The sequence below is a fragment of the Anopheles marshallii genome, chromosome 2 (genome assembly GCF_943734725.1).
Source record: "Anopheles marshallii chromosome 2, idAnoMarsDA_429_01, whole genome shotgun sequence".
Taxonomy (NCBI): Eukaryota; Metazoa; Arthropoda; class Insecta; order Diptera; family Culicidae; genus Anopheles; species Anopheles marshallii.
Genome location: NC_071326.1, coordinates 32,660,338 through 32,683,593, shown reverse-complemented (window position 1 = coordinate 32,683,593; position 23,256 = coordinate 32,660,338). Strand labels below are relative to the sequence as shown.

The window sequence follows — 23,256 nt, the reverse complement described above, 5'->3', positions numbered from 1 at the left end:
TGCTTATGTTAGGATTTTTTAGCAGGGTCTTGGTGGTGCTACCATCATCTTGGTTTTGACCTCGTTAATATCTAACCCGAGGTTTTCCGTCATCTGTTTATTTCGTTGGTAAGCATCCGCTACGTAGGAGAACCAGAAACCATTGACGTCTATGTCATCAGTGTATGCCAGGAACTTGATCGGCTTATAGCAGATGGTCCACGAAATATCTACTTCCGAGTGGCGGATGACTCTCGGATGAGTGCCATGATGAAGAAAAGACAAGCTAGCTCATCTCCTTGGCGCAGACCCTTGGCGATGCTGTGAGAATATCTGACTTTAATACTAGGCTCAGTTAGTTATATTGTTAACAAAAAATGTTTTTTGTTATTATGTCTAACTTTGGGTACCTCAGCTTAATTTGACAGGAATATGTCAACAATTTGAAATCTGTATCCCGTTGGAAAAATCAGTAAAAACTGCTTAACACACCTACCCTTCCATCCCCTCACCCCGTCAACTTAGTGTCGGTAATTACTTCATTCGCCTTTTAAAATGATACAACGATTCGTCAAGTGCGGATTCGAAAATTGCTTCCCAACAACTTTTCCCCATTAAATTACTGGATCACCATTGCGCTACACGTAACCGGCGTCGCAAGTTGGGGAAATGAACCATCCACCCGCGGGGTTCGGTTGCGACTTCTGCCCGGTGCTTGTGATACAATTTTAAGCACATTGTCCCTGCTTAAAGCAACGGTCGCCCTTCCTTTTCCTTACGATTGCGACCAGTTGATGCGATCATCATCTCATTGGTATGCAAATCAGATTTACGGTGAAACAGTACCTTCAACTTTCACGTCGCTGTTCGCCCCCGGTACGGATTCTCCTTCAACCTTCAACCAAAGACGCGCATCCAAAGCAAAAGTGTGCGAAGTGAAGAAAGCGCTCGACGTCGAAAGGAATTAAAATTGTTGCCCCGTTATGGTCGGCTTCCAAAATGGCGCGAAAGCACGTGGGCGTGGAGCTTGGCCGGGTTTGTGTTCACCGTTTTTGCACCCCGCTCTGTGCAGTAAATCCAATACAAATCAGACCTATGTTTTCGGATTGGGTAGAAGGCGGTATGGAAGGAATCGGGCACATTAGAGAAGCCTACTTGTGTGCGATTTCAATTCACTTTATGCTCACTGGGTTGAGATCGTGTTTACACCACGTGGATTAAAGCTACGGGGAGCTTAAATCATCAGTGGGCGCATAGCGTGCGATTGACACAAGCAATTGTTCTATTTGTTGATCATTGAACGAAATGAAACACAACGCACACGATATTACGCGAAGTCATCATAGCGAACAGGTTCCGCGGCGAAAATTGCGCAAACCGCTCATGCTTGTTTGCCAACACGATTATGTAAAGCTCACATTTCCTGCAGTCTTTCACACTATATTTGCAAAATGTTAAAAGTTATTTTGGGAGATGAATGGGGGTTTATTGCATCTCGTTATTTTCATTCGATGTTCGGTAAGCAATTTCTTGATCATCTGGTCTCACTCCTCTGCAAAAGTGTACTTTCATTCATAAGTTTTAAGTCCTACGCACCGTCAACGTCTCCTGCAGGGCATGCGGGAAGGAAAGCACACGTGGCTTGGTAAGGAGGGCTGCCAGGGTACGACTATACGACCATAATCATCCCACCAGTGGAAGGATGCTGATTTGTAGGAGGACGCATGAATGAAAACCATTTCTAATTTTGGGTCCGTTAATGCTTGACGTAGGAAAAGGCAAACGTAAATATCGTTTGCCCAGCGAAGGTACGGTACTGAGAAGATATGCAAATACGGCAACCGGGCTCCAAAAGTGAAACGCGTGCGCAACGTCCACGGGAGGTGTATTTGTTGCGTACGAGTGAGAAGCTGTTTACAGACAGGTGGGTGGAATATCGTTTCTCCTGCGGGGCTACCAAAGCAATAACAGAATCGATTTTGTACATTTCAAGTGTAACGCAACGATGACGATGATGACAATGATGATGACGATGCTAAGAAAGCCTTGGTGATAAGCAGCTCTGGAGTGAATCTTTAAATTGAACACAAAAAATAAGCTATACGCGTGGTGGATTTAGATGTTGCTTCCAGCGATGCTCGGGGACCGTTTGGTGCCGTCTTAATTGAGGAATGGATGTTTGACTAGCTGTTAACCAGAAATAAGATTGCCCAGTATGGTGGTGTGCGCAAAATAGTATACTATAAATAAATTGTTTTGCAAAACCATTTCATCCTGGCTGCGTCATACTGCGTTCGATGTGGTATATTTTTACCGTTTAAAGAGACATACCACGAAACACGTCAATCAAATGGTTCTTGATAGATGAATAATTATCATAAATATGAAATGAAATTTAAAATACTACTCCACATTAGGAGTGACGATTGTGAAGAGACGCTACTTACAAACCTTTTTTAAAATTCATTTTACAGAGGCTTTGTGCCTATCTGCTGACATTCGCCACTTTCTTACGAACAAATATTTTGCACTTAGCGACTTAGAAATTTGCACTGATGCAAAGCTTAAAAAAAAGCTTGACTGAGACAAGTACCTTAACAGTTACTCACCATAAAAAAGGGAAGGCTCGCAAAGGCAAAAATTGAATTAAACTGAACGTACAATTTTGCTTTTGCTGCGATACTTTGCGTTTAATGGTCATAAGGACTACTGTGCCTAGTATGCATATTTTAACATGTCAAGATAGATGCGGATTGATAAACTACTCTAACTATGTATGCTGCAAATTGCTTTTTGGATGAGCCATTTTTAAAAAGATCTTTCTTATGTCAAGCATCCGCTGACAAAGTACTCTGATGTACCCGTTTTCACAGTGAATGCCTAACGGATTTTTGGTTGTAAGATTAGATGGAACAAGCCGTAAGCTATTCTCTTTTTTCTTAATTAGCCACTGAAAATATATTCCATCTTCACGCAATGGGCTCCTGCTTTTTGTTAGTACACGTTTTAGGATGGAATCTTGTTCCATGTGAAGCAACAAATTCATAACAAACTGAAACGTTTCGGTTTCTATCTACTCATGCATGTGACTGCAGTACAGTGACGGACAAATTGACGATCCAGTCCTATCGCTGTTGATGACAGTTTCCATTTCGCTTGACCTAACCCTGTGCACTGGAGTCATTCAGCCACGTAGTGCACGAGCCACACGTTTGGTACGTGCTTGAAGAACCTTCTGACCCCGTGTGTCAGGTTTAGGCCTAGAAACCATCCGACACCCGTATCCACCTTTGGGTAAATCCTTGTGCCTTGCGGCTGCACGGGCAGATCTAAACTGTTCTTCGGTACACAGCGAAGAATGGGCACACACATCAGCTCACCTGCCTTTGTCACTGCTGTCGCAAATCGTGACCAACAACGGGGCGCTAGGTCATTCGTAAAATTTAATTAGCTGCATCAGATAACACCGCGAGTGCGAGTGGCACCGGATCGGACGGACGATATTCGAAACCCATCGGCCCTGCTCCGTACAGGAATCTTGTCCGTTTCTTCCGGTGCAGTGTGAAAGACACGTTTAGTGGTAAGCAAGAAGACGCATACAAGATTCCACCGGGCGAAAAATTCTTATTCCACCGTGCAGCCCGCTTTGGAAGCACCGTTTCCTGTGTCAGTGTTTTTTTTTGTGCCCGTGCTTACCATTCCTGCAGGTGCCGGCAAGGAATGACTAGACGACAACACATTTTTGCTGCGCGAAACAAACCAGCAGCCGTGCGTTTCCGACAAACCTCGAACAAGCGGTGACTCGAACGATGAAGGTAAAGCTAATTGCTCCAGTTTAGCTTGCCGGCGCTCGTCGCATTAAATTGGTGCCGATGTGGGGAGTTCTTGAAGCTGCTTTGAAGTTTAACTCATTCAGCAAAAATATCCCGCAACGGTCAGTACCGGTGAGCAGCTGGTTGGAAAACGTCCAAAGACGATTCAACTGACTCGGGCCTGTACCGCTTTCGTCTCTCTTTTCCCATCGGCGTTATCGGCGTGGGGCAGTTTCTTTCCATGGAATCAACATTTATTCCGCATTTCACTTGCGCACCATTCCTTATCACGCCTTGTCAAATTCAGCTAAAGTTTACGCAACGATTGTAGTGAATGGAAAGAGAATAGCCGAAACGGCACGTTGCACATAGGAGGGATCATTGTTTTCCTTGGGGGTTGAGTTGTGTTTTGGATTCTTTTTTGAAAGTTTTTTCTAGTTAATTTTCTTACTTTCTTGAAGCATTCTTCATAGAAAGAAAGGAAGATATCTTTAGAAGCAGGTTGCCCTGCTTTTCTGCTGAATGGAAATATATCCCTCAAGTGCAGGTGGTTGTAGGCGTTGGGAAGCGCTGAGATCAATGAGTAAATTATACACTTTTTTACGTAATGGCATTTTTTTGTTCAGTTTAGGAGTTTGCCCTTTATCTTTGTTTGTTCTGCTTGAAATTGTGTTTCTTTCTTCAGACGAATAAAATTAAAGCTATCTGAAGGTTTAGTTATTTTATCATTCAAATCAGTTCCAATGTATTCTGTACAAATGAAATGCAGAACAGAGAAGATATTAAGATCATTGCTTTTTGATAACTGATCATGGAAAAAGCTCTCATGTTTCTCATTTCATTTGGCAAATAGAGAAAATTGCAGATTTTGTAAAATACGTTCTCTACTTGTGATGAAATTTGAATCAAAAATTCATTTTGTTTCTAAAAGTTAGTGCATTTTACACTTAGTTTGTCCGTAAGGTTTTGCGATTATCATTGATTTAGAAGATTGATGGTCCTCGTTTACCTTCATTTAATATTTTTACACTAGCGAACAGATACACGCTTCGGTATCACAACATTCAATGTGGACATTGATGAATTGATGATTCATAACCAAAACATTCAAAAAACAAATGGATGATTAACTCTAGCTTAAAAATTAATACAGATTTGAATGTTTGCATCTCTTTTCTTCAAGCAGTTAGTAAGGAATAAATCGTTTATATCTCGAAATGCTTTGGTCTATTAATTACAGTCAATCAACACGGAGTATTTCAACAGCAAGCTTGGTGGACAATAATTATTCACAATCAATTCCAGCGTTTCTCATCCAAATCGCTCCAGTAGCATCCATTTCCGCCACATGTCAAGCCCGTTTCCGGAACGGAACCACCATGGAACCTCGGTTCGTGGTTGGGCATCATGAGATAAATCATCATTCCCAGCGATATATTTGTGGAGAAAGCAAGCGGAAGCTAAAGGCTGGATAATATTTTGCCGGTAGTTTTGTAATCCACTCGCTTACCAGCCTGAGTGCTTTTGCTCGGTGGATTAACGAGGAAACGAGGATGGGTGTGTCGAACGGTGGGTTGGAAAAGCTGGTGGTAAAAAGGATCCAGCTTCAGCTATCCATCCGTCTACCGGTGTGACATGACAGATGAATGACGCAGGCAAAAAGTCTCCACCGAGCAGCGGCAGTTTCATTCATTATGCAGTCCCAAGCGCCGGTTTCCTTTTCCTGCGGCACCGATGGGGTTTCATCTTGAATCCCTAATCTCGGTAGAAAGATTGAGCCAGGGGTACGTTTGAGATTGGACGGACAGCAACGTAGGGGCAACCCTGCCAGTCAGGTAATGATATCGAAGGTACCGATCGAGATCCTTTCTTGTTGTTGTAGGTGTTGAAAGATCCTTTGGAACAAAATGTAAACAACCGATGTTCCTGAAATGCTTGCGTTGCGAAGCCGCATGTCTCGCAAAGCTCGCACTCACACAAACTCAATTCGACAGCAACACATAGAGGGACGAAGCACTTATGGGTATCAGCTAGTGGCTAGTGCAGCTGAGAATATGTTATGCTCTAGAGCCTACCAGGCCACTCACTCACACAGACACGCACACGAACAGACGGTCACACACGAACACACACATACACACACTAATCATACCTGTTTGCGTACTAGAATCGAAAAACGTACTCGTGGTTTCCACCGTCATCGTGCCGATGGTGCCGTCGATAATTTGTGCGCTCGAATCTCGCCTACCACGATAGCTGTGAAACCAAACATGAGAGAGCGAGTGTGAATGCGTGTGGTTGTGTGTAAAAGAGAGGAAAAGCAACCCGCGGAAAAATGGCGAACTAAAGCTTAGCGAGGAGCTTTTCGCCGTATCGTAAAATGTGGCCCCATACTTACCGGCTGGTGTCATCGCTTTGCGAGCTTTGGCGGCGAAAGTTACGGCAGCGTATCATCTCCTCGGTGGTACTTTGGCGGCGAAAGCCCCGCGCAATCAGGATCTCTTCGGTGGTTGACTGGCGACGAATGGAGGGACGGGCCGAGCTTTCGGTTTGTGGTGGTGGTCGAGCGCAAGGACTTGCATCTCTGTGCATGGATGGAAACGAAAAACAGACTCGATAAAGTTTACCCCTTAAAGCACTAGCAGCATGAAAGCTTTTATGTTAGCAAGTGGCGGCTGGGAAGCTCTTACCGTGATGAACAACAGCTGGAGGAATCGGGTGAACGTGGCTGCCGAGCGGCCGATGATGATTGTCTTCGCAGGCGGCGGCTGCGTCGTGGGCTTCCTTCACGTTCGTGGCTACGGTCGGGTGATAGATGGGAACGCGAATCACGGCGTCCTCTGAAGAAGGGAAAACCGAAATCATTCGTTAGATACAGCTAATAAATGTGTGCGCGTTACTATATTATTAATACTAGATTATCGGTTTTGCAAAGCACAATTTGGCGTACAAACTAGAAATTCTGCATAAAAATGCAAATGGTTCTAGTAATGCGCAAAGAACAAATACTTTCAAAATGGAACATTTTATGAATTTTATTGCTTTATAACATAACCATTCCAGTAATCCACATATATTTTCAGCATTTTAACTAATGCATCAGAAACAATTAAACTTCGAAAGGACGTAAAAGATTGGGGATCTCCTTTAAGAACGAAAATAACAAGGTTGCACAATTTTGAATTCTTTTTTGATTGAATGAATTGAAAGAAATGGTAAAAGGAACTCCTTTCCAATAATTTGCATCAGCAGTTGTATATGATTAAGTTTCCGAGATGGTGGTGAAAAGTTCAAAAGTTATTTCAAAAGGTCAAAAGTTATATCACAACAAGAATTGTTACTTTGAATACCAATGTTATGGCAGAAATAATTGACTCTTTCACTTTTCATGGACCTGTGATTGTCTGCAATAACTCAAAATCAAACAAAAGTTATCGTCTCATAAACTGTACTGTTTTATTAGCTATCTAATACTATTTAATGTAGTGAAAACATTCTTCTAAAATTCATACTAAGAGCAAACATTTTTTCTGAACATTTTTTGCTAAGACCTGTTGCTCTATGTCTTATTCTTAACAGGGATCAAAGGGCCAAAAATTAAATGAACATTTCTACTTTTTAAACTATGAATTACACTTTTAAAAATCTAATTAAATATTGTTCTTCTAACTGAGTTGGAAACTACCGTTTCAAAGTTTAAATAAGCTACTCACCTAGAAGCACTGTCCGGACTGAGACTGTCCCTTCTAGCCTGCCGTTCCGGTCCTTCACCATCCGGACTGAGTGCGGGCTGTGAGCTTCTTCGACTCCAGCCACCCGGAGGCAAACATGACTCGTCGTAAGCCGTGGCCTTAAATTAGGAAACAGTCGAGAAAAGTGGTTCAGGTCGGAACCGGAAAGGTCGCAAGCGGGCTAACAAACTCACCTGTCGCTGAAGCTTCGAGAGTCGTTGGGCCCTTTCAGGGCTGACGCGCGAATCCCGGCGGGTCATTTTCGTACCGCATTGGGTAGTCGAGTCCCGGCGTCCCTTTTGAGCGGTGGGACTGGTGGCCGGCGGTGTAACCGAGCTGGTGATGATGGTGGGCGGTGGTAAAGCCTGACAGGCAGTATCCACATGCCCAACAGCGACAAAGAGTGGGGCCGAGTCGGATGCGGTGGAACTGGTGGACGGTCGCTGCTCCTGCCGGAAGTTGGGCATTTCCGCGACAACTAGCGAATCTTTGCGCTTTCGTTGTGCTCCCACAACCTTGGGTGGCGGCGGGGGAGTTGCCGTTCCACCGATGGTGGAGTCACGGCGCGATGATCGATCGCGGCTAGAGTCGTTGGAGTTTCGGCGTGAACCCTGCAGGCATGAAACAACGTACATATGAGAACCGGTTTAACGAAAGTCATTGCTTATCACTTATGCACTTACATTTCGATAATTGTCCGCCGAGTAGATGTAATCATCACGATCTCTTTCCCGTTCGCGCTCTCGCTCTCGTTCCCGTTCCCGTTCTCGCTCTTTTTCGCGATCGCGTTCCCACTCGCGCTCCTTCCGGAAGTCGGATGCATGTGAATCGCGCCGATAGGACCAGCTCTTCACACCCGAATCCGCACTCGATTCGCGACGCTTCCGCAGCGGCGGTGCGTGTCCTGAATTGTTCTGATTGTTGTACGTTTCGGCTGTAGTCGCTTTGTTCCAGGGCAAGCTGCGAGCCAGATCGGCAAGTGTTTCGCGTCGGTTTAGTGGCGCTTTTTGCCGTTTCGAGCCTCCACCGCTCCATTCGCGTAGGATGTCTGTAAGCTGGGCGAGTGAGCTGCGTCGTCGCCGTTGAGCGCCTGTTAGAAAGTGTGTATGGAAGAATGAGTAATCAGCGTGAAGACTGGTCGGAAAAAAATCACTTACCCGGTGGTGGTGAGGTACTAGGTGGTGAGGCACCAGATATCTGTGCTGCCGAGTCTCGCCTTCCACCTAATCGTTGTCGGATGGTAGACTCTTCGACCTGTAACCGATGGGGAAGTTATTATTACACCTTACACCTTCATGAAGAGACTCTGTAAGGATCGAAGTACGTACCTGCTCTCGGACCAAATCGTCCCAGCCGTTTCCACCCTGCCATACCAGTCCCACTTGGTGAGACATGATAGGCAGGTTGCAGACAAAGCAGATCGCCGTCATGGTCCTGATCGGATGTGCAATAAAATATATGAAATGTACGAAACAATTAACATGTATGCTCTGGATTGCTTACAGAGCGCGTGTACACAATGGAACAACTTTTGCAGCATATCCTCTAAGAAGTGTTAAACAGCATGCGTTATTTGGTTTTGCAACAGGTGTAAAACATTATGCGAGCCAGTGTGTTTTGTGAAGTGCAAGCGATTAATGTTTCTCAACTTAACAGGAAAGCGATACTCTTAAAAGCGTTCATCTCTCATTGAGGTAAACAAAAAAAAAATATTATTACATTTTTAAAGCATGTAAGCGAATGGGTTAGGTTTAGAGTGGTGAATCTGCGTAAAACCGGATCTCAGAAGGGTTTTGTAAAGTAAATTGAAATAAAAATAGTTCATTTTAAAAATTTAATTTAAGAAAATATAATTTTAATAATTTTTCATAGCAACAACGGAACAAAAAGGAAGTTAGTTTTTTTAATGAATGATAAATTATTTTAAAACATACTTTTTAAATTTTAAAGCACGAACTTTATAAAAAATAATATTTTTCTTACTATATTACCTAAGATATGGGCTATAAATAATGAAAATATATGTTGAATTCTGGTAAATTTTTTGCAGAAGTCTTTATTAAATTTAATTATCTGCTTAAACTCACTCATATCAGTCAGATCGGTAATATCATTCAAAGACTTTGAACCATATGAAATGGGTTTCATTTAACGCAACGAAGCAGAAAATGATTTTTTTAGCAAGCAGCTGTAAAATATCATATGCAACGGTAAAACAGGAAAACTTAAACCATGTGGCTGTGAAGCAATAGAGAAGAACAAATCACAACGAAATTTATATGGTAAATCGGAACTCATAAGCGAGACAACTTCCAGTGCAAACTTGTTCTGAAGTTTGAAGTTTATAGGAAAAGTTAATTAGAGGGAAAAAGAACATAAATAAGTTTAAAGTATGTAACGCCATACAAAAGGATAGAACAATTAGCAGGTACAAAGCAAAGAAAAACACAACTCACTGAAAGCCAGAGAACTCCACGAACTGAGTAATAGTAAGAAAGCGTTAAAAGAGTGAGAGTGAAAGAGCAAATACATATGCAAACGATCGTGCGGTTTGCTGGTGAAAACGTGGCGATGTGAATTGTTGAAACCGAAACAGAAACGAATGCATAAACAAACGAACGGGAGAAAAAGAAAAAAACACCTGTAATGGCGCAGTTTTGCCATGGCTCATATCTACGGCCTATACTGGAAGATGAGGAAGTTGTGGGGTTTCTTGTTATTCTGTCTGATGATGTTCTGATGGTCTAGGGCTTGTTGGTGATGGTGGTGGTGGTGAACGTATTGATAGTGGAGCTGTTCGTAGTAGTAATGGTTGGTGGTTGGTAGCTAATGGCGTCGATCGAATTGAAAGGCTCTGATTCAGGATTGTCCTACGGGATGCTTTGAACAGATTTTTTTCGCCCTTAGCCGAGATCGTGTATGGTTTCTTCGCTTTGCTATGACGATCGAGTTTCACCGATTCCGATCAACTTCTGCGTCCATCAATTTAACAAGCACCGGTGGGAACAACCGCATCATCACGATTACGCTGATCGTGTGCTAACGCTTCGATCAGTAAACCATGTTGCTACAGCCACAACACACTCAGTTCCAAATCGGGTAATTGAACGGCGGGGCCTTACAGGCGCACGGGGAAAATCTGAGGCTGGCAGTAAATTTTGAACAACAAGTTACCGAATTTGCATCGAAAGTTCCGAATCGTCGGTGTTGGTGTGATTTTGCCGATGTCTAGCTTGATGCACGCTATCCGTAAAGCCGATCAGGGTTCGGGAAGCTGTGCGCTTTGTATTGAAGCTCTAGCGGTAACAAACAAAGGTGCTTTGATGTTTTGTTCGGTACTACTTTTAATCACCACCGACACTACTGCCAATCTCAATGCTGGAAGTATAGAAAAATGTTTGTTTTGATTGTTGAATTGTTTTGCATACTTTCGATAGAGGAAAAGGGAAAGAATTGGTACAGAAGTGAGAGTGTGTTTGTAGAAAGGATGATAGTGTAGAACGGATTGTGTTTCCTTATTTCTCTACGATGAAAATAGTTAAATAGTCAAGCATGATTCTGACTCATTATTTGAAATGCTTTAAATTTCTTTCGATCATACACGTACGCTTGGGAAAATAATATCCGCAATAAACGCTATGTATTCTGTGATTCAAAACGCTAATATATCAGAATAATATAATACCTATATACAATAAGTGAAACTCTTGCATGCAGGCCATTTAACAATTTAATCTTTTGCTGAAAGGAAATTACGCAACAACGAGAGAAAAATATTCATACGCGCACGCTTTTGCTTCAAACAGTACGATCCGAGCAGATCGGTAAAGCATGTTAATTAAATATTTGCTAATAAACTGTAATGTTCGTTGTGGCTTTGTGTTCCTACTTCCAACAAGTTGTCAGAAAAGCCGATTTCCGCAAACAAAAAAGAGGCAGCAAAAGAAGCGAAAATTGCAAAATGTAAATGGTGCTCTCATTATCAACTGAATTCCCATCGGTGGCACGTACGCAACAATACTAATAAAAACGATGAAACCCTTGCCAACGGAATGCAACGCCATTAAGTTATGATTTTTTTGTTGTTGTTGTTGCATTTGCTGCGACCGTGCGACAGGCTTAAATATGATTTTAAATAACGATCATTCCAGGAAAATGAGGCGCTCGCATCGAAACGCAATAACGAAATATTTGCCCAGAACGTCAATGGCAGCGGCCGCACATTGAAACGTAATTTATGTTTCATGTGTTCCCCGTGTACCGAACGCCCCCTCTGCATATCGTACCACTACGGGAGGGAGGGGGGAACAAATTAACAAGAGAAGCAATTAAATGCATACCATAGCTTGAATTCGTAAATATCCTTAGGAAGAGCAACAACAAAAAAAAGCAAGAATATGTGCTGAAATGTAATAACCATCGGTTCAAACGATGTGGAAAAACTGCCAATCAAATTCGCTTGATAGTTTTACGCGTGGGTGTTGTTTACAATGCTTTATTAAACGGAAAGCCATAATGCACAATTATACTCCATATCGTGCTTTTTAACCACTGGACTCAAACCGATGTTTTTCGGAAGGATTTGTGTTGGAGATCGGAATTAACACTCACGAATTATTAACATAAATTATTGGTAAGGCATAAATGAATTTTTATAGTTGAAAAATGTGAGAATCACATTCGACTGTTGCTCTACTGTGTCCAATATTCTATTCTTTAGTATGCGTATTCAAACAATCAAATTAATGCATGAGTTTTTATTGCAGATGTTAGACACTTTTTTAACCTTAATAAAATCATCGTGCATATGAATGAATCACTAAAAAGACAAGAGCAAAACTGGGGTTTTGTTTTATGTATTAAAATTGTATGTATTGCAACATGAATATTCAGGATTTTTTTCAATAGAATATTATTTTTAAATGATTGTTTTTTTTTTGCTATTTGCGTAACTTGATGGAGCGTTAACTTGATGTAGCTGGGAAAATACGATTCGGAGTTTTTTTTTCTAAACTGCCAGTTTAGAAGTTGGTTGTGTTCAGGGGGGTTACATTTCGGTTTTTTGTTATGGAATATCGAAAGAATAACAGACTATTGGGTTTCAAAAGTTAGATGTCAGTTTTATACCTTTCTTAAACATTTTTAAACAAGCGATAAAAAGACAACATTTGATCAACATTGTGGAGTTTGTAGGCGCTTGCAGCGAAGGTACTGGTTTTGGTTGGAAAGCAGGAAAGGAAGGTACGAACATACCGGTGGACAATGTCAATCTGGACTGTCGTTGGGGAGAGGGGAGAGAGATAAATAGAGTGACATGCCTGGTAGGTGGGGCATGGGGTGTGAGACTGAGCCGAACTACTCTTGACCAAGGGAGGGGGATGAGGAGGAGGAATCAAAACCTGGCAATGCCAGAAACCGATTACGTCAGAGAAAGCCTTATGGTGTCACACATTCGCTACCAGTTATGGACTCTTGTAGGATCACCGGAGGCTACAGGAATACGGGATATGAACAAGTCAACTCCAACCTGTTTGCCGTATTGAACGATACATTTTATTTCTACTATCTTACGACTAAAATGAATTATGCCGATTTAGCGATACATAGCGATTTCTCCCAGGTAACAAATAGTAATCGCAGTATTTACCCAAGTGGAATGCACTTTTCAAGTTGTGAATTTCATTCAAATTAAAATAAACTTGAAGAAACTAACTGAATACGCTTGTTTCCTGACGTGTGTGTAATAGACAATGTTCATCAAACGAACCATCGATACGATAGTCAAAATCCTGCCATTTTATACACGCCGCAAAAATGTCGCCACGGAACGGTCGGGGAAAATTTAATGAACTCGCGGTCAATACTGACAATGAAGCGAGAATAATAAATTTCAACCCGGGAGCGCATACAGTGCCACGGACGAACGAATCCCAGAACGCTTCTTGGAAGCAATCCCGGTCCGCCCAACCCACCCACAGTGACGACCTGATTTTCCGGTTCGTTTATGTCACCGCACTATCGGGCGTGTTGGGCTGCGAGGGATTAGTGGTGGGGATGAGCTTTTTTGTTGTTGTTAATAATTCCTCTTCCTGCTACCGTCATGCTGTGATTAAATCATCCGGCTTACGAGCGTTCCCAGATACCCGGGTGAAGGTGTGAAAAGTGTTTCACGAGCAAATGACCTGCGATATTTTTGGGGATTACAAAGTGATGCTTTTAACGGTAACGTCAACAGATTTCGGTTACAAAAACGCAAAAGTTATAATGCAAGATGGTGCCATTTGGAGCTTTATTTAATAGCAACATTAATATTCATTTCGAGAACAACTTTTAACAGCAGATGCAACATGGTAAGAGCGCAGCGTTTCCGAACCAATCAGTCTTCAGGGTTTTTGCGTAGTGTATATAGATAATTAGTGTGAGCTATAGTCCTTTGTGATCAGCATCCAATATTGAATCGAGCTGGAATGAATTTCGTAAGAAACATTTCATTTCAATTCAATTTCGATTTTCCACTTCATCGCGCAAAAAAGGTCGTACAGCAAACAATTTTTCAAATTAAATTGCATTTCTACATGCGAAATTCGTACGACAAAATAACGAAAGCACATGTGAACCGAGCAACATGATGCCAATTAAAAATGTCAACTATACGTACACTCGATTCGTATCGGTGCGACACCTGCCCACTGCCCATTGGTAGCACTGTAGCATGCAATAATGGTACAAGGAGCATTTTGCGGAGCTGGAATTCAATTGCAGAACAAGACACACAATAGGACGATGAGGTTTGCTGAATCCCGTTTTGTTCAGGTGTCCGTTTTATGCAGCTTACATCTTCCCTTCCTTACAGCAAACCAGCCCCCGGGTGCATCCTAATGGGTCCCACTGGCTCAACAGTTGGATACCGATTTTAGCGCACCAGTGCTAGGTAGGTGATGATTTCCATTCTGTTGGAAGCAGAAGAGCATTTCGCACTGCTTCAATAATCCAGTTACTGTAATGCAATGCAATATGCTGCCAGCCTGAATGGGTGAGGTCATCCGATCTACCCCGGTTGTGCTTCGGAAATTGTCAATATTCTATTTTTAGCATATGCAGCACATCCGTTCAAACCATCCATCCATCCGGCCGGTTCCACCTGGTGAGATCCTTTCGCATGGATAGTGACGTTCGATTACACTTTAGGTCGACCGATAGAAGATGAATGGGAAGGTGTTTTTTCTTTCCGGGACAAACCCCTTGTCAGTAAAGGGAGCTACACACTTACGCTCATAATTGTTGTTGGTTCTAGGGAGCTATGGCTACAATAAACAGATGGCGAAGGATAAACCATGTGAGAGAGATAGATGAAAGGTTGCATGCATAGGACTGGAAAACCAGTGTAGAAAAGCATTCTGCGGTTAATACTCTGTCACTCAATCCACATGGAACATATGTACGCACAAAAAATTAAGACCTGTGAACAACGAGAGTGGTTGTTCCTAGCGATTAACTTTCAAGCGAACATTGTACTGTGAATGTTGTGGTACCATTGTTGAAGATGACTTGTTACTTGTTGTTGTTGAAGATGATGGGTTACTTTTTTTTTATTTTTATGTTACTGTATGATATATATTAATTATCACAGCATTTTTATATCTGGCTTTTTTGCAGAAACGTTTAAATGCATAGATGCAACGAGTAAGTGATGTTGTCGAAGCATATTTTATGTTTGAAAATAAATAATGTTGCAGCAAAACCACCCGAAAAAAAATAAACGGATCGTGTATGTTCGATTACTGGAGTATAAATAGGAAAATAAAAACATAGTCTGATTTTATCATGAGTTGCTATTAATTATATATGTTCGTGTGGGTGAGCATATTTAAAATTTCTAGGTCTGTTGTTTTTATTTATTGATATATGAAACAGGATTGTACACTAACAGACAAACATATCAGATACCATGGATTCACGAAAAAGTCACAAGATAAACTAAAGATCTGTTAGCTAGATAATCCTTATCCGATATTCCATTACAAACGTTTTCGATAACGCTCTGTGTAATGTAGCGTGTGAGTTTAAGAACATAAAAAATTCCATCTTTCAATTGACCTTCTTTGCAATTAATTAGGATTTTTGAGTATTGCTTTTGGCACACTAGCACAAGCTGATCACAAAGCAATGATGTACTATACATGCTCAAATCAACCATTGACTTATACACCGAACGCCTTCCGTTCGCTCTTTATTGTTTTCCACGGAAAATTTTCTCACCACCGTCGAAAATCATCAATCAGGCTTTCAATTATCCTAACCACAGAGTGAGACCACCCAAAGGCTTTCCACACTTGATGTTCTCGTGTGTTATTATCCGCATCCCTTCGACTACACTGATTGAATAATGATGAACGTAGTTCTTGGGATGAAATGGAATAAATGGTGAGTGTGTAGGATTTTTCCCCCTTTCCCAACCGTCCGAAATTCGCCCAAAAATATCGTTCACCCACGGATTTGCCCATTTTAGTTGTTGTTGTTGATCGATCTGAAAGTAAGCGTAGGAATTTTCTTACTACATAAATGGGGGCAAATGTTTTTCGCTGAACCGATACGGAAACATTCCACCACGCATTCCTTCTGCTTGGGCTAGCTACCGGATGGTATTCTTTGTTTTCCCGCCAACATTCTATTCGTGCAGGAATTTCGTAGAACCCTGTGCTCCCTGTGAAGAATGCTCTCCCCGTTTTGCGAGCCGAGATTCGAGCGTTGATCGTGCCAATCACAGGAAACGATTCCAAATGATTCATGGCGATGGTAGATGAAGCGATGCAACATCAAGATGGATTGTTGTTTGTTTGTGGAGGGTGGAGCGAAGGCGGAACGGTACTGTTTTCCACTCCAAGAAGCCATTGCCGGGAGGCGGATGATGCTGGATATGATGGACCTCTTTACAAAAATCGACACCAAACCATCCCGGTACGGCTGTGGAAAGTTTACAGCAACAGATTTTCCAATGTATTCGCAGAAATGGAAGAATTGGGTCGGAAATTGGTTTATCAATCCGTAGGCGTTGGACGTTGCGAGCTACCAACAGTTCCCATTGTGTGGGAGATAGAACCACAAACCAACAAAGAAGTGAGAGCAGACTCGAAGTTACCGAGCAGCAACGCAGTGCAGTGCAATTCTAATTAATTATTTCATCTGTTTTCGATCTGATTTCAATTTTCTTCAACCACCGAAGGGTAAGGACCCCGGTCCCGGGATATCATTGCTTTGCTTCCCAGAAGCACCTTCGGGCATCTCGGAGAGCGTTTCCCGATAGCAGAAGCGATGAATCCAATCAACAGGTATGATGAGACGAGCTATTAATAAAGATTGTTCCCTTGGTGGCGCAACTAGGCACACACACACACACCCAGCCTGTTTGGCATCGTGTCATCAGCTTCGATTGATCGAACCTGGCCTACGGATGTGCCTTACATCGATACACTTTCCAGGCCAGCCTGTTCAATGGGATCAGAAGATGAGGCGACTCAGTTTGGTTGTGCAAACGCTACTTGCTTGTCTGTCTAACTGTTTGATAGCCTACCATGAGTAGGACATTGCTGATACACCGGGGATTCAAGGATGGTTGCAAGAATATCTTCTTGATGCCACCAGCTTCAACCAGCTTGCAGGAAACAAAGGGAATTCCCGGTATTCCGCAGATAATCATCAAACAATTTTACTATTAATTATTAGCTAGTGCTTCATCATCGTTTCGGCTCGTAGAAGCTAAGTGATAATGTAATGTCCTTCGATGCTGAAGAACACAACGAGTTGGTGGGAAAGTTGTTTAATTGGGGCCTGTCAGGTGTGCCGTTTGCTCAACTAATCTGGATTACAATCGTTCACTTCCTACGCGATACGTGGTGGGTAGGCGAAGGCAATTCTACTAGCCAGCGGTTTCCCTTCCCACGGTTTCACTTTTGAAGGTGATCGGTTTTGGCTAATTTTAGATTACAACAAGTAGGTGGGATTTGAAGCCCAATACGGGGACGAACAAAAGCGAGCATAACGCTGCGATTTGCATCCATTTGGAGCAGAGTTATGGGGAGACGGATGAATGCTGCTGACTCGGAATGCAGCATGAATGAAGTCGAATTGCGTGCGAGCTGGACCAAGCCATTTGTGTAATGGTTCTATGGATGCAAAATCGATGGGATCTTTTAGAGAACGAATTGTAATCCGAAATTCGCTGCACCATTAGCGCTTAGAATGATTTTGCGCAATAAGATAATTAAAAGCAACTAATCGGATCAGAGCATTAAAGTATGGTCGGTGGTCAACATGTTGCCTGTATAATTGCTTACAAACAAAATGTATTGTGCATTTTAGCGAAATACACATTTCATATAACATCTAAAGCAATGTCGTAATTTCCGTAAATACTATATGACATACAGTACATGTGATATAAATAAATGTGGTCAGAAAAATTAAATACTTTTTCAACGACCTGTTTCTAAAAATTGTTTGGTTAATTTGTTGGCCTACGTGTAAATAAATTTGTTATGAATGGTATGAAATGTGTGTTTTAAGAAAGAAAAGTTCACGTAAAGGATGGTTTATCAATATTTATAACGATTAGATACAAGATTTTTTATCTTATTCCGAAAAAGGTTCAATCCCTTTCAGCACAATAAGCCCATCACTAACTGTTTTCATTATTGTCTTGTTGGTTCATCATGTCGTCAAAAAACGATTGCAACATGTGGAGGGTCTAGATACTACAAAAAAAAAATTGTACTAGCTACACCTGAAGCGTCTCTCGTTTGGTGTAAAATATGTGCCGAACACAGCACTTCCATCACCATGCTGATGCTGTTATGCACTTGAGGTACTTTTGTACTTCGCAGAGCAGCGCCAGTTTTCCGGAAATTCATTTGCTTCAAGCTTACCCGTCACTGCAGCTTTTTGTTTCGCGCAAAAAAAGCAACGCTAAACGTCACTCCTGTTTGGCACGAGTGTCGTCTTGACGTCACTCATGAATACATAATCGTCAGCTTCCCGATGTGGGGCCTAAGCTGACACACGGGACTCGGCAATGGGGGACATTGTAGCGAATGTATGACAAGCGCATATGCAACGTTGTGTTTGGATAAACATGGAAGAAACATGAACGGAACGTTTTTCTTTTTTTTTTGTAGCAACTACATGATGAAAATGCAACCGAAGCTCTGCTCTATACACTTTACACGAAATGCGTATGGCTTGTGTGTCAAATTGAGAAGAATTATCAATTTTCCAATGTCGATTCGTTGTAAACTGTGGAAGCAAAAAAAGTGCCTTGTTGAACATTACATTGCTAAAAGGACAGGGTATGTTGCAGCTTTTATTACAGCATGGTTTTTTTTTGTTTAAACCTTTCATGCCTACTCGGGTCGAAGGTCTCTGAAACATCGAAATGAATTCTAATATCAGTTTTTTTTGTTGTTTTGCTCCACCTGTTTGCGTGGAGCACTATTGAAACGATCTGGCACGGCAATATGCAAACCATACCCAAAGACCCATGGTTTGATACGCGAAGGTAAAACGCAAGGTTTCCTTCGCGTGATGCTGCGTCACGAGTGACTCGGTTGACTTCCACCGTGAGGCAGCAGCCGCTGGTGAAGCAATTTTAATTTTTAATTAAATGCTAAACTTCCCTCACCAAAATGACTAAATAGGTCGAACGGTGCGCGGTGACACGGTTCGCTAGCGCAAGAGACGAGCATCGGCGGATGGCAAGCATTTTGTGTTTCTTCGCCACTCAACCATTACCCGCTAAAACGTCCCCTGCAGCATCAGCACGGTAAAAGGCTACAAAAAAAAACGGCCAATCGCATCCTCACACACTTTGCATTGTTGCCGTGTGAAACGTTAAACCTGTCGGTTGATGAATATACACTTTCTTACAAAAAGAGACAGGGCAGAAAAACCAACCACTCTCACGGTGGAAAAGAATAGAAAAAAAAAACATTGGAAAAACAGTCTAGTTTGGTGCTATTGTGTGTCTACACGGTGATCCTGTTGCTTCGTCTTTGATGATCACTGTGCGCGATGCTAGCAGCAGTGAGAAGGAGAAAATTGCGTGGCTCATATTTTCACTTTGATGGCGTATCACTTGTCACTACTGGGCGCCATTCGAAACGGTTAACGGTGTTGTTTTTGTCACATTGCATCATTGGTTTTACGCGCACGGATGGTAGAGGGGCCATTTTGTGCTACATGCGGACATACTTCGTTGTTCTCTCGAACGACCAGCGTATGGTGGGTGGTGCTGGAATATCAGCGGAGCGATGTTTTTGCTAGTGCATTTTAATATGTGCTAAACATGAGCATGCAGTTAAGAAATTCAATTTACACATTGCTTATAATGTGGTTTATGCGTTTTGTTAGTATTGCTTGAAAAAAGCCAATAGCATTTGAAAAACGTGTGTGATTAAAAAAATCGAATATGCATATCTTAAATTAATTGTTTTTAACTATGTCATACTAGAAACAAAGTAGTTCCATATTCTTCAGGCATATTCAATTTAAACGATCTGTGCTCGAATTTTTGTAAAAATATTGATGAGCTTTACAAGGGATCACGAGCCTTTTTAAGCTTTCTTTACTAACCAAATGGAAAACACATCCCTTTTGGTTGTATACTTTTGATATTTTAAAAGCCACCAAAGGCTACTAAGATGAATTATTAAATTGTCATGTGTCAGGACGTCAATGTAGGAAAAATGCACATGGCCGAATCGTATTGTTTGAATGCAAAAAGATTAAAATCTTTTTCGAGCTGCTTTTTTGTGGCATTGTGCGCAAGGTTTGTCGTCAAAAAATCGTATTGTGTAAATTTACCTTTTGTTTTGCACCACACAAAGTATGCTTAATTTTTAATGCTTTTACGGTTATGCAAATTTAACCTCAACTTAATACCATTTTTAAATTCATTTCGGCAAATTCATGATAGCAAAAACAGACAAATATTTATATTTATAATATTTATTATATTGCAATATGTTTTGTTGCAATGCTGTTACAATAAATAATAACCATCATTAAATAAGTAAACAATTAATTTCATTCGTGATAAAGTAAATAGAAATAATATTTATATACATAATAGATTTGATGTCCCATTTTTTGTGTTAATTAAAAACTGAAGGGCCAACATATCAAACCATCCGCTCGCAGCATTAAATGTCAATTCATACCGTGATTAAATGAAAGCGACACCAACCATGTTACCAGCCGTACTAGTCATAAAGCAGCAGCAAAAGGCATGCTATGCAAATCGGGGAACATAATTTAACTGGCGTGTTCGTGTACGGTACAGCGTTCCTTTCGCTTCCACCGGCTCAATCCAAACATACCCCAAAACGTTGCTCTTTTCGATGATATGAGCATCGTATACCATCTGCTTCAAGCGAGAGGCAACAGCACCGAAAAAGACACACACTTTTAATAGCATTGGAAGGAACCATTGCTCGGGTCTTTCCGCTGGATGATACCTAAATGAAACAAGTGAAAACATTCACTTTCAGGTCGAGATGAGAAAGGAATGGTTTTGATACCGGAGAGATTGTGAAGGGAAATTTTCGTATTGGAATAAAGGTAAGAGGTAAGCTTAAATCAACACATAAGTTTTACAAGAGCTTTCGTGCTTTCTATCTCTCCCTCTCTTTCTGTCTCTATCTTTCGGCAGAATTTGCTTCCTGTTGCTCATTTGTTCCCAACGGGCTTAGCCTTTACAGTCGCAACAAAAAATAATAATAATAATATTAAATGTAATCAGTCTCCAAGGAGACTAACGAGCAGGAAGGAAGACAAGCCAGGAAGGAAGGCAACAGAGGGATGTAAAAAATTGGTAATGAAGTGGAAAGTAATGATGGTGGTGTAAAAATAAAAATTATTTTCCCCCATTCAGCAATCGCTTCACAGATGCGCCCTTAACATTGTACGTACGTCCCGTCCCGAGGGTCCTTTGGTTTGAAGAATTAATACCACGGTAAAGGTACGCTGGTGAGATCTTTTCTACACCCGGCTACAGTAACCATGGTATAAAGCTACGCTGCCTAGGACCGTACATGGTGGCGGCCCAAAATTAATCACCACAATATTTTTGTACCCCAAACCAACCCCAAAACCATCACCGCTTTCGTCCCAGTTATTATACTATCGCGCTTAAAGCCCTGTTGGTGTATGGTTTGGCGCATGTTCGCGTTTTAATACTTTCGTCGTGTACGCCTGTCACAAGAGCGTGATTGTGGTGTACAAAAGAAACAATTCCTTCATTAGCACGGAATACAGACATCACGTCACAGATTGACTTCAGGAATGAGTCTCGGCAAACGGATCGTTTCGATTGTCGTACGTTCGCTAGAGCCCGAATGGAGGCGCATAACTTATCCGGCCCCATTTACAATGTTCGCTTCAAATTTCATCCACGGAAGTGCTTTGAAGTGTGTCGGAGAAATAAATGCGTGTATTGTTCAATCGATCGTCAGAGTTATTATGCACCCGATTCATTACAGTTTGGCGGGGATCGTATATTGGGCTGAAACAACAACAACAACAACAAAAATAACGAAGAAATTCAGAAAGCAATGAACAACGAAACCTAAAGAGAGCAAACAATGTTTTATAACAGGGATAGCGAAAACATAATAAAACAAAAATAAACACAAGGAGTTCTTTTCCCAGTTTGCCTGTTCCGAGAAGGGAGAAGTGATTTTTTAGAATATCCGCGGGCTAGATATGGATCCATGTTCCGCAAACATGCAGCCAAGGGTAAGATGTTTGGGAAATTATATTTGAAAAATGTTCATCTGAGGATTGATGCGTCATAAGGCAGCCTTGGCCTTGTTTATCATTGTTCATATTATTTTTGATGAAATTTGTGTCACTTTGTTATTGAAGTCTTGCAAATATGGCGTACCAGCCCACATGGTACAAAAGACTCCAGAGATCGTTAAGAGAAGGAGGAGGAGTAACAGGAGTCTCAATAATGCTTTATAATTAATCTTACCATCTACTTGAATGTCGTCTATCTTTAATCTATTTTAATTGTCTTGGCTCGGTTTAAGTTATGACAGGTTTAGATACGTCAGTTAAATTTCATTGTTAAACGTTTCGGCAGGCAATTATGATATTTAAATTGAAAACGGTTAAACTTTAAAGCTGTAAAGATTCATTTCCTAATAATTTAAATAAACAAAATACTTAAAATCAGCGCCAGTCTGAAACTTTGAAACCCATATGAGCAAAGTTACAATGCATGATACAATTAATGATTCATCGTTACAAACAAGTTAGACTTATAAAATTCTAATGAAAGGTAACGCAAAATTAACCAACAATTGAGGATTGATTGTTGAGAAGTTATTTCCATAATCTTAAACTATGTTACAATGATATCAGAGTAATGCGATTGATGAGAAACTCAATGTAATATTGCTCGATACTTGTTTTATGGACCGTTAAAAATTGTAAATGTGCCGACTGTATAGCTTAAGTGGTAGAGCTTCCTTTACAAAAAAAAAGAAAATGGAAAATGGCACAATGACTCTAAACTAGGTCAAAACCTCGCACGCGTTCAATGAACGAATAATTTTCAGCGCAACAATCCAATCTGTAGCGCATCCGGTCTCCGAACGATCTAAAATGGCGCATTCTCCATTTCGCTGCAATTATCACTACTCAACCGAAGCACTAGTTCTAATGATTGCAAATTTTTA

At 41.4% G+C, this 23,256-nt stretch overlaps 1 protein-coding gene across 1 annotated transcript in view; it reads right to left on the bottom strand.

Annotated features, from left to right (window-relative positions):
• LOC128709624 (uncharacterized) overlaps nt 1-10,186 on the bottom strand; it is a 111,879-nt gene extending 101,693 nt beyond the window's left edge. The window contains exons 1-9 of the mRNA XM_053804628.1: nt 10,164-10,186; nt 8,851-8,956; nt 8,680-8,776; nt 8,206-8,612; nt 7,717-8,133; nt 7,505-7,641; nt 6,482-6,631; nt 6,190-6,375; nt 5,974-6,047 (exon numbers count right to left, since the gene is read on the bottom strand). Of these exons, the coding sequence (XP_053660603.1) occupies nt 5,974-6,047; nt 6,190-6,375; nt 6,482-6,631; nt 7,505-7,641; nt 7,717-8,133; nt 8,206-8,612; nt 8,680-8,776; nt 8,851-8,956; nt 10,164-10,186 (1,597 nt within the window). The remainder of the gene's footprint in view (nt 1-5,973; nt 6,048-6,189; nt 6,376-6,481; nt 6,632-7,504; nt 7,642-7,716; nt 8,134-8,205; nt 8,613-8,679; nt 8,777-8,850; nt 8,957-10,163) is intronic.
• Between the last annotated feature and the right edge of the window lie 13,070 nt (nt 10,187-23,256).